This window comes from Myotis yumanensis, unplaced genomic scaffold (genome assembly GCF_028538775.1).
Source record: "Myotis yumanensis isolate MYYU_CA2020_CCGP unplaced genomic scaffold, mMyoYum1.0.hap1 SCAF_4, whole genome shotgun sequence".
Classification (NCBI taxonomy): Eukaryota; Metazoa; Chordata; class Mammalia; order Chiroptera; family Vespertilionidae; genus Myotis; species Myotis yumanensis.
The window spans coordinates 110,776,887-110,791,193 of NW_027223755.1; the positions used below are offsets into that span (position 1 = coordinate 110,776,887).

The window sequence follows — 14,307 nt, forward strand, 5'->3', positions numbered from 1 at the left end:
GCGATAGCTAATCACAGCCGGCAGGCTGCGTGCCCGCGAGAGGGAACATGGAGGGGTCGGAGCTCAGGCAGCGATGGCTGCACTCCCTTGTCCTGCACCTCAGCGTCCTGGGGTGGAGCTGCAAACATCTGAGCCCTTGGGGCAGGGAGGAAGTTCCAGAAAACAAACTGGCAGCAAACCCAGGGGAGTGTGACGGACCACACTGTCTCTCCCCTTCAGGCCCCTCCAGCCTCCGAACAAGCGAACACAGAGGTACCTTTGCGGCAACAGAGCTTAATTCATCTCCTGAGAAAAGTACTAGGAAGGGTCCCAAGTCCTTCGTCGTCTCGGCCGTCCAGTTCTGAGGGGGTCTAAGAAGAGATAATCAGCAATAAATTGGAAGCCGTACTGTTGTCCTTGTCCCCAGCAGCCTTTCTTTCAGAAACAGACTATCTTCCTTTGTGAAAAGACGGTCAATCACATGGGCCCACTTCCCTGGCCAAGCCAATGTGCATGTGATGCAGGCTGACCAATCAGAACCATCCCTAGGAATTTTGATGGAACTACTAAAGAAGCGCTCTCTCTCTTTCTTCTGGTATCTGGAGTAGTAAAAAGGATATTGGAGGCCACTCCTATCACCAGTGGCGATAATAAAACCACACCCAAGAACACAGAGCTGAGTGATAGGTGAAAAATTCCTGATGATACCATTTGAGCTCCTGGATCCAACCATGCCTGAAGTCCATCCCTGAGGTTTTCCGTTATATTCAATTTCTGAACTCAACAAATTCCCATTTGTAGCTTGAATTGAATTGTTAAATTTCAGTCATTTCCTTCCCCCCTTCTTCAATAGAACAGTAATGATCTATGTGTTTCTTTAAATTGCCATAAGAGTCTTCCCTTGTAACTAGACAAAATGCCCTCTTGAAGTTGTCAGGATACTGACAGCACTAATACAGAGTCCACTGTTCGTACAGAGACCACAACTGTCTACAGTAAAGTGTCTCACACCATATTCGGTGGCATTTCTGAAGGGGGCTGCCCAGTTAGTAGCGATAACCCCTCTCTTAGGCCTACGCACGCCAACCTTGGCCTAAAAGCTCCCCCTTTTCTCTTAGATCATCGGTTCTCAACCTGTGGGTCGCGACCCCTTTGGGGTCGAATGACCCTTTCACAAGGGTCGCCTAAGACCATCAGAAAACACATATATAATTACATATTGTTTTTGTGATTAATCACTATGCTTTAATTATGTTTAATTTGTAACAATGAAATTGAGGGTCACCACAACATGAGGAATTGTATTAAGGGCTCGTGGCATCAGGAAGGTTGAGAACCACTGTCTTAGATTAAAAATACTAATATTATCCCAGCCCTAGCCGGTTTTGCTCAGTGGATAGAGCATCGGCCCACGGACTCAAGAGTCCCAGGTTTGATTCCAGTCAAGGGCACCTACTTCGGTTACAGGCTCAATCCTTGGCCCTGGTCAGGAAGCGAGTGCAGAGGCAACCAATCGATGTGTTTCTCTCACATCAATGTCTCTCTCTCTCGGTCTCTCCATCTCCCTTCCATTCTGTCCAAAAATCAATGGAAAAATATTCTCGGTGAGGATTAACAATGTGTGTGTGTGGGGGGGGGGGGTGTGTGTGGGTGTGGGTGTGGGTGTGTGTGTGTGTGTTTGTATGCCTAATATGCTAAGTATCCAACCGTTCATTCAACCGTTCGACCAATCACTATGATGCGCACTGACCACCAGGGGGCAGACGCTCCGACGGGTAGGTGAGCTTGCTGCTGGGGTCGGGCCAATCAGGACTGGGCGAGTCGGGCTGGACACGCCCTGGAGCCAACCTCCCGTGGTCCCTCCCCAGGCTCTAAAATATTTCTTCTAATTAATTTCCTTTCAATGTGCAAAATTTGTGCACCCGGCCTCTAATATTAATATATATGAAATCCCGCTAGACCTTAGCTCCATGAGGACAGGAACCACACCCATCTCATGAACCGCCACATCTTTGGTTCTAACAGGAGCACAGTTGCCACATACTCAGTACTCTGTGCTGGGCACTGCTGGAATACTTTGTATGCATTAACTCAGTTCCTCATCACACCAATCCCATGGGGACTGTCACTGCCCCATTCTACAGATGTGAAAAGAAAGTGCAAAGAAATTTGGTAACTTTTCCCAGGTCACACAGGCAGTGGATGATAGAAACAAAATTTTAACCCAAGGAGTCTTGCTCCCAACTCCATACTCTTAACTCTATACTATAGTACAGTGCCTGGGGTACAGCCATTTCTTCAAAAACATTTGTTGTCTAACCATTGACTGATGGCTAGGCCCTACTCCACTATCTGACCAAATTTCAGATGGGAAAAAACAGTTCTGTTTTCCCAGGGAATTCTCGCTCACTGAGAGTGCCAATACCTCGATTATTTATATCATCGCCGTTGTCATTATTATTATGTCATAACAACAACGCTTTCCCTTTCCGTATGCCAGGATGTGTGGGGACAGCCATGTGAGGCCTGAAAGCAGCTACCATGGTTCTCACTTTACAGGGAGTCTGAGGCCAAAAGAAGACCAATTGGCAGAATAAATGCAAGCGTCTAGCCTCATCCTAGGCAAGAGACTCTGTCTGAGGGCCGGGCTCGTGCCCCTTTGCCAGCCAGGCCCACCTGCAGCGATGCCCGACCGGCTCACCCGTGCTGCTCCAGCAGCCGCAGCCTCACCGCAGCCCTCTGCTCGGGGCTCAGGTCTGGGCAGGCTCTGAGGCCGTGCAGGGCCGTGGCCCAGGCCCTGGGGGACACTCCGTGCTGGATGACGGCCGCCGGCAAGTGGCAGAGCAGGTTCCCCACGATGTCCACGGTGTACTCGTCGGCAATGGAGTTGTTCTGAAACCGACACGCGGCGCCATGGCAGGACCCAGCGGGCTCCACATGGTGACCCCTTAAAATCACCTCCCACCCCCAAACCTCAGAGAGCCCTGGGACCTGTCCCACCCACCCTGCCATGGACCAGTACAGAGAGCCCGGGGCCTGACCTAGCCCAGGAAGGCCTGAGTTACCCCTGGGAGGCCCCAGGGGAGCCGTGTGGACAGAGGCCTGGCGCGGGGTTAATGGGGTGAATGAGGGCTGCCATCATTCCGTTGTTCTGAGGACACCCCAGAGCTGGAACCATGTGACAATAGAACGGGAACAAGAAAAGCAGCAGCAAGTGTGTGTGGCCTGGAAAGCCTTCAAAGCGCTTTCTCAGCGTGACAGGCAGAGCGGGCGTTTCCTGGGCGCCCGCTATGCCGGGCCCATGCTAGTGTTTGCAGGTCTTGGTCCACATTCATCTCCAGGGTAACTAAGACGTAACTGCTAATAACATCCCCTTTAAAGACGAAGGAACTGCCAGCTGGCGGCAGGGCCGGTCCCGCTGGGCTTGGGTGTTGAACAGCACCTCGCCGATGCCGGGCCCTCCACAACCCTGTGCAGACAGGGACTGGGGCTCGGGGGCGGGGCGGGGGGTGACTCTCCCACAGCCCGTAGACAGCCCCCAGCAGAGGCGTGTCTAGAGCCCAGACACCGTGCTGGGCTCTCCCTGGGCCCCAGCGTGGTCTGCCCTCCTTCGGGCCCAGAACGGCAGCCTCCAGCACCAGGGACAAGACCGCCCCACCCAGTGGCTCGGAGCCAGCTTCAGGCCCACATCCAGCTGAGACCCCAGCCGATCCCAGGGCTCCCCGGGGCCCCGGGGGAAAGGGACGTCAGTGACAGTGTCACCCAGAAAGGCTCCTTACCAGGCACTGCTGCACTTTCCGGAGGACCAGAGTCCTTTTGTGGGGATCTAACACCAAGGAGTCCAACTGAATCTTCCCCAGGCCGATCAGCAGGGGCGCACATCGGGAGGCTGGCACGGCCGCCAGGTAGCGAGCCCTGGAGAGAGGTGGGGACCAAGACAGGAAGACATGCTGCTCTGGATTGCCCGGGACACCGGGTCTGCATGCCCAGGAGCTCATCACAGGGGCTCTGTAATGTGTGTTCCCCGGGGAGGTGGCTCCTTTGGGCAACTTGCAAGCCTCCCACCCATCGTGCTTCTCTCCTACGGATGGGAACCAAACTTCCCATCATGCCCCTCTCCTATTGCTGGGAACCAAACTTCCCATCATGCCCCTCTCCTAGGGATAGGAACCAAACTCCCCATCATGCTCCTCTCCTATTGGTGGGAACCAAACTTCCCATCATGCCCCTCTCCTAGAGATAGGAACCAAACTCCCCATCATGCCCCTCTCCTAGGGATGGGAACCAAACTTCCCATCATGCCCCTCTCCTAGGGATAGGAACCAAACTCCCCATCATGCTCCTCTCCTAGGGATGGGAACCAAACTTCCCATCATGCTCCTCTCCTAGGGATGGGAACCAAACTCCCCATCATGCTCCTCTCCTATTGGTGGGAACCAAACTTCCCATCATGTTCCTCTCCTAGGGATGGGAACCAAACTCCCCATTATGCTCCTCTCCTATTGGTGGGAACCAAACTTCCCATCATGCTCCTCTCCTATGGATGGAAACCAAAATTCCCATCATGCCCCTCTCCTATTGGTGGGAACCAAACTTCCCATCATGCTCCTCTCCTAGGGATGGGAACCGAACTCCCCATCATGCTCCTCTTCTATGCTCTGGCAGCATTGATCTCAGAATAGTATCTCCATAAACATATGTTGACTGATGGACCAGTTAAGGAGAGATGAAGAGAAAATGAAAAGATAAAATAGAGAAAGGAAAGAGAATAAAATAGAAAGTGAGAAAGAAACGTGAGGAGAGAGTGAAGAGAGCAAGAGAAATGACTCCCAAGCCCATCATCTCCAGTCAGAACTGCCCCTCAGCTCTTGACTGCGTGTCCTCAACAGGTGCAATGTCACCCCCAGGGCGGAGAAACGGTTCAGGGCAGGAAGGCAGGGAGGGAAACTAATGTTATTACAGTGATTTGTGACCCACCAAAGCTCAGCCCTCCTCAACACCATCACCCCTCACCATTTCTCTCATTGGGGAGAAACTAAAAGGCCCTTCTCAGGGAGGCACTAACGAAATAAAGGCTAAGAAAGACTCTTCTCAACCCATGTGCCCTAACTCATCGCCACTTAACTCTTTCAAAACTAAATTTGACATGTTCTTCTTCCTCTGTGTCAGTGGTTCTCAATCTTCTGGCCCTTTAAATACAGTTCCTCATGCTGTGACCCAACCATAAAATTATTTTCGTTGCTACTTCATAACTGTCATGTTGCTACTGTTATGAATCGTCATGTAAATATCTGATATGCAGGATGGTCTTAGGCGACCCCTGTGAAAGGGTCGTTCGACCGCCGAAGGGGTCGCGACCCACAGATTGAGAACTGCTGCTCTATGCCATTCCCAGACTCCTTTTTCCCTTTATCCCAATGCCACTGCGCTCGCCTTAATATTACTCAAATCTTTCTTGCCTCTCCATTCCGGGTTCCGCCGTCTTATTTCTTTCTTCATTTATTCACTCACTCGTTCAGCAGATACCTGCAGAGCATCTGCTGTGTGCCGGGCGCTGTGCTGGCGGCCAGCGACACCATGAACAGGACACGAGGGAGGCCCCTGGTCGCAGGAGGCTTCATTGTAAGGGGGAGGCCCTGGCACCAGCGGACAGGACAGGTGCCTCAGCGACTGAGACACGTGAGGAGGGAAGTGAATGGCTCTGGAATGGAGAGTGATGGTGGGCAAAGCCTTCGAAGGCAGTGCTAGCTGAGCTGAGACATGGGCCAGTGGAAGGAAACAGGCAGCCCAGGTCCAGTTACAGAAACTAGCTCCCCGCCCTCCTCCCGCTGAGGCCCTGCTTTCTGCCAACGGGGCAGCGGCCATGGCCTTTCTGAACATAAATCTGAGGGCTGTGCCCAGAACACAGTGAACCCCTCAGGCCTCACATAGGCCCTCCCTGGCTGACCGTCCCTTACCTCCCTGGCCTTCTCTCTGACACCGACTCTGCAGATCAGCCCCCGTGCTCCCCAGAGCTCTTCCCTGCACTTGCCCTGCTGGCGGACACCTGGTGCCCCTGCCCGAGTGTCCCTTAAACTCATTAACCCACCTCATTCTTCAAGCTCCAACTTCCCAGTCTGAAGAAAATCTTCCCTCCTCTGCTCCCGTGTCCACTACCCATTCCCACCTGGCTTTCTCGAAGAATCACCCCTTCACTCTAAGACAGTGGTTCTCAACCTCCTGGCCCTTTACATACAGTTCCTCATGTTGTGACCCAATCATAAAATTATTTTCGTTGCTACTTCATAACTGTCATGTTGCTACTGTTATGAATCATAATGTAAATATCTGATATGCAGGATGGTCTTAGGCGACCCCTGTGAAAGGGTCGTTCGACCGCCAAAGGGGTGGCGACCCACAGGTTGAGAACCGCTGCTCTAAGACCTTGTGCTCTGGGGTGGTGCCCATTCACTCTCAGCTCCAGTCAAGTCATCCGTCCTTCCAAGCCCAGTGATTGGGTCCAGAAGGGCAAACTGGCCCAATGTAGGCCCATGAGAGTGAAACCCAAGTCTTATTAAGAAGAATGGGAAGAGGAAGTCTTTCTTTTCCCCAAACATGAAAACTAGGGAGATGTAACCTTGGGTCTGCCAGGGGCCACCACAGGGAAAGAATCTGTCTGACAGAGAAGCAGACAGAGAAGCTGGGCTAAGAGACAGATGACATAATTTTAGCCCCTGGATCTAGCCATGCCTGAAATCCATCCCTGGACGTTCCAGCCGCCTAAATACAAAATTGCCTTTTATTGCCTAAGCCAATTTGAGTTCAGATTCTATCACTTTCAACTAAATATCAACTTGATATTATAATTGGTTTCATGCTTACCTGTTTTTCCCCTATGAGCTTGTAAGGTCTTTGTGGGGAAAATTTATTCTTTCTAAGAGCTAGTACATAATAAGCATTCAATAAATATTTTTTGAATGAATGAAGACAGTAACAGCAAGAGGAGGAAGAGAGAAACGGTGTCCAGACCATATTTGGAAAGCAGGACTGCCCCCAGGCCCGAGTGCCCACACGTACAGGCAAAGCCCCACAGCGCCCCCAGCCCTGCCTCCGGGAGCGTGGGCACAGCAGTGAGGCCAGCCCGGGCCGGATCTGCTCCTGGGCCTGGGCTGCTTTGACTTTGGTTTTTAAGTAAATAACAAGAAGAAGCAAGGGTCTGGAATGTCTGTGTGGGCCCAGAATTTACACCTGGGTCTCCAGGGCGTCACCGTCCAGGGCGCTCTCCACTCCGCCTCTGGCTCCTCACCAAACCCAGAGGGAGAGAAGCACTTTGGTGTGGGCGGGTCCCCTCAATCTTACTGCTGAGCCAGAGGGGGGCCCACGTTCACTCACGGGAGTGCAGCCAGGAGGAAGGGCTGCGTAAGGGACCTGGAGACCTCCCAGGCTTTCCACGCCAAACAATTAACCTGAAAGATTTAAAAAGGTGTCGGCATTTAGTGAAGTAACAGGAAGAGCAAGCAAGACTGTGCTCTCTGTCCAAGCTCTGCGCTGAGCCCTTACAGATGCGTCTTGTTTCTAGAGCACCCTAGGGTGCAGGGACCCACTGTGCCCGGTTTGTGCATGAGGAAACTGAGGCAGCAGCAAGATGGACACAAAAATTTAAGTCTAAGAATGCTCCCCACAGATCTGTTTATAACGGCAAACAGGGAAGATGTCACCGTCGTGTCCCTCAGTAGGGGACTGACTGGGTAGGTAAATTGCGGTACATTAGGTAAATTAGCCATACAACGGAATACTACACAATGACCTGTTTCCGCAGGTAGATTTACATATATTAATATGCATGACGCCCAGGCCCTATTTTATACATACACAATGTGTTGTATAGAAAGTTAAACAGAACGGTGTACACAGTATGAGCTCATTGGTGCTTTTTAAGTTACAGGTGAATGTGTTTTATTCACACCCCAACCCTCAGAGTCAGGAGCCACCGTTCCCTGCAGTTGCCGTGGAGCAGTCTAGCCGCAGCCCTGCTGGCTCCAGGGTGGGTACCACCTGCTGAGCACTGGCATGGGAGGCGTATGCTGGGTGCTGGCACGGGGAGGGGGGCCATGTGCTGGGTGCTGGCACAGGGAGGGGGGTACATGCTGGGCGCTGGCACAGGAGGGGGGCCGTGGGCTGGGTGCTGGCACAGGAGGAGGGCCGTGGGCTGGGCGCTGGCACAGGAGGGGGGGCCGTGTGCTGGGCGCTGGCACAGGAGGGGGGGCGGTGTGCTGGGCACTGGCACAGGGAGGGGGGTACATGCTGGGCGCTGGCACAGGAGGGGGGGCGGTGTGCTGGGCACTGGCATGGGGAGGGGGGGGCCGTGTGCTGGGCGCTGGCATGGGGAGAGGGGGCCGTGTGCTGGGCGCTGGCATGGGGAGGGGGGGACCGTGTGCTGGGCGCTGGCATGGGGGGGGGCCGTGTTCTGGGCGCTGGCATGGGGAGGGGGGCCGTGTGCTGGGCGCTGGCATGGGGACGGGGGCCGTGTGCTGGGCGCTGGCATGGGGAGGGGGGCCGTGTGCTGGGCACTGGCATGGGGAGGGGGGGTCGGGTGCTGGGCACTGGCATGGGGAGGGGGGTCATGTGCTGGGCACTGGCATGGGGAGCGGGGGCCGTGTGCTGGGCGCTGGCATGGGGAGGGGGGGCCGTGTGCTGGGCGCTGGCATGGGGAGGGGGGGGCCGTGTGCTGGGCGCTGGCATGGGGAGGGGGGCCGTGTGCTGGGCACTGGCCTGGGGAGGGGGGCCGTGTGCTGGGCGCTGGCATGGGGAGGGCGGGCCGTGTGCTGGGCGCTGGCATGGGGAGGGGGGGACCGTGTGCTGGGCGCTGGCATGGGGGGGGGCCGTGTTCTGGGCGCTGGCATGGGGAGGGGGGCCGTGTGCTGGGCGCTGGCATGGGGAGGGGGGCCGTGTGCTGGGCGCTGGCATGGGGAGGGGGGCCGTGTGCTGGGCACTGGCATGGGGAGCGGGGGCCGTGTGCTGGGCGCTGGCATGGGGGGGGGCCGTGTGCTGGGCGCTGGCATGGGGAGGGGGGCCGTGTGCTGGGCGCTGGCATGGGGAGGGCGGGCCGTGTGCTGGGCGCTGGCATGGGGAGGGGGGGGCCGTGTGCTGGGCACTGGCATGGGGAGCGGGGGGCCGTGTGCTGGGCGCTGGCATGGGGAGGGGGGGGCCGTGTGCTGGGCGCTGGCATGGGGAGGGGGGGGGCCGTGTGCTGGGCGCTGGCATGGGGAGGGGGGCCGTGTGCTGGGCACTGGCCTGGGGAGGGGGGCCGTGTGCTGGGCGCTGGCATGGGGAGGGCGGGCCGTGTGCTGGGCGCTGGCATGGGGGTGGGGGATCCCATGTGCTGGGCGCTGGCATGGGGAGGGGGGCCGTGTGCTGGGCACTGGCATGGGGGTGGGGGATCCCATGTGCTGGGCGCTGGCATGGGGAGGGGGGGTCCGTGTGCTGGGCGCTGGCATGGGGAGGGGGGGGCCGTGTGCTGGGCGCTGGCATGGGGGTGGGGGATCCCATGTGCTGGGCGCTGGCATGGGGAGCGGGGGCCGTGTGCTGGGCGCTGGCATGGGGAGGGGGGGCCGTGTGCTGGGCGCTGGCATGGGGAGGGGGGCCGTGTGCTGGGCACTGGCATGGGGAGGGGGGCCGTGTGCTGGGCGCTGGCATGGGGGTGGGGGATCCCATGTGCTGGGCGCTGGCATGGGGAGCGGGGGCCGTGTGCTGGGCGCTGGCATGGGGAGGGGGGCCGTGTGCTGGGCGCTGGCATGGGGAGGGGGGCTGTGTGCTGGGCGCTGGCATGGGGGTGGGGGATCCCATGTGCTGAGCACTGGCATAGGGAGGGGGACCGTGTGCTGGGCGCTGGCATGGGGGTGGGGGATCCCATGTACTGGGTGCTGCTGTCTGCATTCGGGGTGTGAAGCCGCAGCCCTGCCCCCCACACACTGGACGCCAGGAGCACTTCCCTCAAGTGTGGCAGCCGAATGTGTCTCCAGAGAGCGGTCCCCTGCTGAGAACCACTGTTCTAGGGGAAATTTTACTTTCTTTCTATTTTTCATATGATAATTACGTGTTTTTAGCAAAATGTATAAAGAAAAAAAGGCAACTTTTCTACTGAAGTGGTATTTGAAGGTTGAAGAAGAGGAGAGTCCGGGAGAGGAGTTGTTTGGAGGGCTCTGCTCAGACATCAGGCCTCCTCCAAGCGGCTGGCCTCTCCCCTCCTCCCCCCCACCCCCCTCTACCCCCCTCCACCCCTGCGTCTGCCTGGTGGACACTCATGTGCTGCTGGGGGACGTTCCCACCAGGGAGCGGTGAGGAGGCAGCCCACAGGGGTCCCCCAGACCTGCTCTTAGAGAAAGCCTGCAACCTGCATTTTTGACAGTCGTATTGAACTGTAATTGTATGCAAAGAACTACACTGCATTTAAAGTGTACACTTTGATGAGTATGTGAACACCCGTGAAGCCATGACCTCAGTCAAGGCCAAAGACATGCCCAGCAGTGTCCCTGCGTCCTTTGTTTTGTTTGTGTGAGACGAGCATGTCACATGAGGCCTTCTCTCTCTCCTCTGAGCACTCAGCGCGTCAACGCCGGCACCGCGGGTCTCCCCCAGGCGTGGAAGAGTGTCCGTGACCATGTGGAGAAGGAAGTGTTAAGTGAGAAAGAAAAGCCCTTGGAGCAGCGTCTGTCCTGGCCCCTCCCTGGCCGGGTAGCACCTGCTGACGAAACGGCCTGCGGTCTCGGGACGTAACTGTGAACACGCTGCACCTTCCAGGATGTTTTAAGGCTCTGGGCAGAGTGTGAAATAACCAAGCTGTGGCAACTCTGGCTTTGAAGGCAGGGGCATTCGGAGCATCTAAGAATGAAACTGGAGCCCAGCCGGCGTGGCTCAGGGGTTGAGCATCGACCTATGAGCCAGGAGGTCACAGTTCGATTCCTGGGCACATGCCCGGGTTGTGGGCTCCATTCCCAGGAGCAAGTGTGCAGGAGGCAGCCGATCAATGATTCTCTCTCATCATTGATGTTTCCATCTCCCTCTCCCTTCCTCTCTGAAATCAATTAAAACGTACTTTTCTAAAAAAGGAAAGAAACTGCAGAAAGCCTGGCTCAGTATTTGGCCCCTCACCATCATCTGCACAGAATATCGCCAGCATCAATAGCTTCAGAGCCAGACAATGCAGGGTCGGCTCCTCGGGTAGAAAGAGAGAAGCAGAAGCAGAAAAGTACCTGATACGGTGAAAGCAGAGAGAGGTTGTTCTCAAAATACTGGAAGTGGGCCAGGAAGGAGTCGGCGCCCATGGCGTCGATGTGGGAGCACGCCACGCCCTTGACCAGCTGCCCTGCACTAGAGAACAAGACAGGGGCGGGGAAGAGCGGTGGGTAAGGCAGGGAATGGGGAGAAGGAGAAGGCATAGCCCACCTGGCATGGGCCACAGAAGGGACTGTCCAACTCTCCCTGCGGGGAAATTAGGCTCCAACGAGCTGGCGAGCTGCGCTCCCCTTCCCCTACCTCAGGAGCTCGGCGGGCCTGCTGGTCTGGGACAGCAGCTCATACAGGAACAAGGCCTGGGGGGAGAGAACAATGCCAGCTGGGGGGGGGGGGGGGGGATTCACCTCGACAAGCACGTGGTGGGCCCAGCACCCGGAAGCCCTGTGGGGAGGGCACACCACGACCCATTTTACAGATGGGAAGATAGAGGCTTCCCAGGCTGTGACTTGCCCAGGACCACACAGCTGCTAAGTGGCAGAGCTGGGAGGTGAGCGGGTGGCAGGCCGGGCTCCCACACCAGGCCAGAGGTGAGCAGGAGGGAGAGCCCGCTGCAGGGAGCAGGGCCACCGCTCCCTTCCTACGCGTTGTCCAGGCCCACCGGCTAGTTCCTGGACACAGGGCATCCCAGCAAGCAAAGGCGGGAAGCGGCTGTGTGATCAGGAGGTGGGACTTTCAGGCTGACCGGACCTCCAGGAGGGAGGGGGCTAGAAGCTCAATGGCCGCTGGCCAGGGAGCTCATCAATCATGCCTGTGCGATGACGCCTCCATGACCCAAAGGGCAGGGTTCTGAGCGCTTCAGGGCTGGTGAAGGGGTGGGAGGACCCGGGGAGAGAGGCACCGGGAGACGCAGGGAAGCTCCGCCCCTCCCCACGCTCTGCTCCGCCTCTCTCTCCCCCACAGGCTGGTCCATCCTTTCCTAAAAACCAGTGACCCGGTGAATAAAGCGCTGCTCTGAGCTCTGGGAGCCGCTCCAGCAAATTAACCGAACCGACGGAGGGGTGGCCGGAGCCCCGCCTACAGCAGGCGGGCAGCAGCACCGGAGCCGCTGGACAGCGCCTGGCAGCTGCAGCGGGAGGTCTGTGGGACCCAGCCCTTCCCCGGGGTCCTGCTCCCCGGAGCTAGTGTAGAACTGAGGTCATCTAGGACCCCCACCCCCCCCCCCCCAGCCAGTGCTGGGAAGGCCTTGCTGGTGGGGTTGCTGAGTGGGGACCCCTCGAACACACCGGGAACTGGTGTCCGGCCTCAGCTCTCGTACCTGACTCCTCCGCAGCTCCTTCTCCTGTAGGACAGTGGAGTTGAGTCCGAGTTCCCTCCTTAAATCGAAGAGAGACACTTCCTTAAAGAAAGCCCCCGGGACGTCCAGGGCACCCGGGGCGCCGCCTCCGGCTCCGGCCACCTGCGGAGTAAGAGGACACTGCCTCACTGACAGCCGCGCGGACGGTCGCCGAGCTTTGGGGACAGGCCAGGCACCGTGCCAAGTGCCTCCCAGCACAAAATCCATCCCACTTGCTGGGAACCATCACTGCCCCCATATTACAGCCAAGAAAACTGAGGCTTAGTGAGAAATTGGTTGATAGTGAGATTCAGGCTCAAGTCTGTCTTATCTCCTTATTTTAACGATCAGTGCTCTGCTGTGCCAGGTGTTGACGTGGGGGCAGATCTCTTGTGTTTGGTTTCGAACAGATTTTGCGGTTGGAAAAGGCAAGTCTGAGGGAAGAGGGTGCCCCCAGAGGCCCCTGCCCAGCGAGGAGGAGGAACTGGCTGACTTTGAAGCCTGAAGGCTCTGGGAAGCACGCGGACCTCAGGTCACTTTGAGACTGGAAAATCAACTCTCACGTGTTATTCTAGCCAGAAGCCTAGGTTACGAAGCGTCTCCCAGGTTTGCTGCGCTCGGGAGAGCAGTGGGGTGTGGGAAGAAGTACAACACGGCTGGGCTCTCTGGAGGGAGGGGAGGCGGCAGCGGAAGAAGCTTCTCCGGCTCGGAACCCCTCCCCGGAGGCTGGGCTAACCCCGCCCCGCACAGACCCCAAACCACATGCTGTGAGCACACAGCTGGGCACGGCCCCTCTCACCTTGCTGAGGATGCCTTGCTGCTGGGCCGGCGACAGACTGGACACATGCAGGGAGCCGGCGCTTCTCAGGACCTGCGCCAGGGCCCTGGGGTCCATGCCCGCGAAGGCCTGGGCGCCGACGCCAGCCAGCAACACGCCCATCTGGCTGACGCTGTGGAAGGACAGCACCTGGGGGGACGGGCAAGAGGGGCGAGGCTGTGCTAAGGCCTTTCGCCTGCAGGGCACTGGCCAGGCCCACTGCGCGCCAGGAGGCAGGGCCGGCACCGGGTGGCGGGTGTGCTGCCTCCCAGACCTTCCAGGATTCCTCTCTCAGGAAAGAGAGTAAATGTCAGAACAGAACAGGATGGAGCAGTACGGCCCCTCGGGCGGCGGGGAGGGGCGCGGGGGCGGGGGGGTGTGCTCTGCTGCCTGCGGCCATAGCACACACACAGCACACATACCGGAAGCAGGGCCCAAGCGCCACAGCTGACCGCCGAGGGCTGCTTTATGTTCAACCTGAACTGGCTGACATTTCACATGTGGGGAATTCCCACAAAAATCCGGATGAGTCTCTGGCTTTGTTAAATATGGGCCCACATGGGCAACAGTGGGCAAGAACGGACCAGCCGCTGCCCCTCGGTGGGCCCCGGGCTCTCAGGGACCAGCCCAGCCCCTCTCTCAGTGCTGGAGGCAGCCCGCACTCTCACCCTGTCACCGGCACGCAGCTGGCATAGCAAAGCCCACACTCAGTTCCCTCCAGGCAGAAACTCCACTGAAATAAAGACGTGCTTCACCCCCGCCGGTTTGGCTCAGTGGATTAAGCATCAGCCTCCGCACTGAAGGGTCCCAGGTTCGATTCCTGGTAAGGGCACAGGCCCGGGTTGTGGGCTCAATCCCAGGAGGGGGTGTGCAGGAGGCGGCCGACCAGTGATTCTCGCTCATTGATGTCTCTCTCCCCCTTCCTCTCTGAAGTCAGTAAACACACATTTTAAAATAATAAAGG

The 14,307-nt window shown here is 57.6% G+C and overlaps 1 protein-coding gene across 1 annotated transcript in view; it reads right to left on the reverse strand.

Annotated features, from left to right (window-relative positions):
• Positions 1–14,307, reverse strand: part of OTOA (otoancorin) — a 123,632-nt gene that overhangs the window by 64,386 nt on the left and 44,939 nt on the right. Inside the window, exons 14-21 of the mRNA XM_070413825.1 lie at positions 13,326–13,493; positions 12,509–12,649; positions 11,494–11,549; positions 11,211–11,328; positions 7,351–7,424; positions 3,759–3,894; positions 2,681–2,871; positions 257–350 (exon numbers count right to left, since the gene is read on the reverse strand). Of these exons, the coding sequence (XP_070269926.1) occupies positions 257–350; positions 2,681–2,871; positions 3,759–3,894; positions 7,351–7,424; positions 11,211–11,328; positions 11,494–11,549; positions 12,509–12,649; positions 13,326–13,493 (978 nt within the window). The remainder of the gene's footprint in view (positions 1–256; positions 351–2,680; positions 2,872–3,758; positions 3,895–7,350; positions 7,425–11,210; positions 11,329–11,493; positions 11,550–12,508; positions 12,650–13,325; positions 13,494–14,307) is intronic.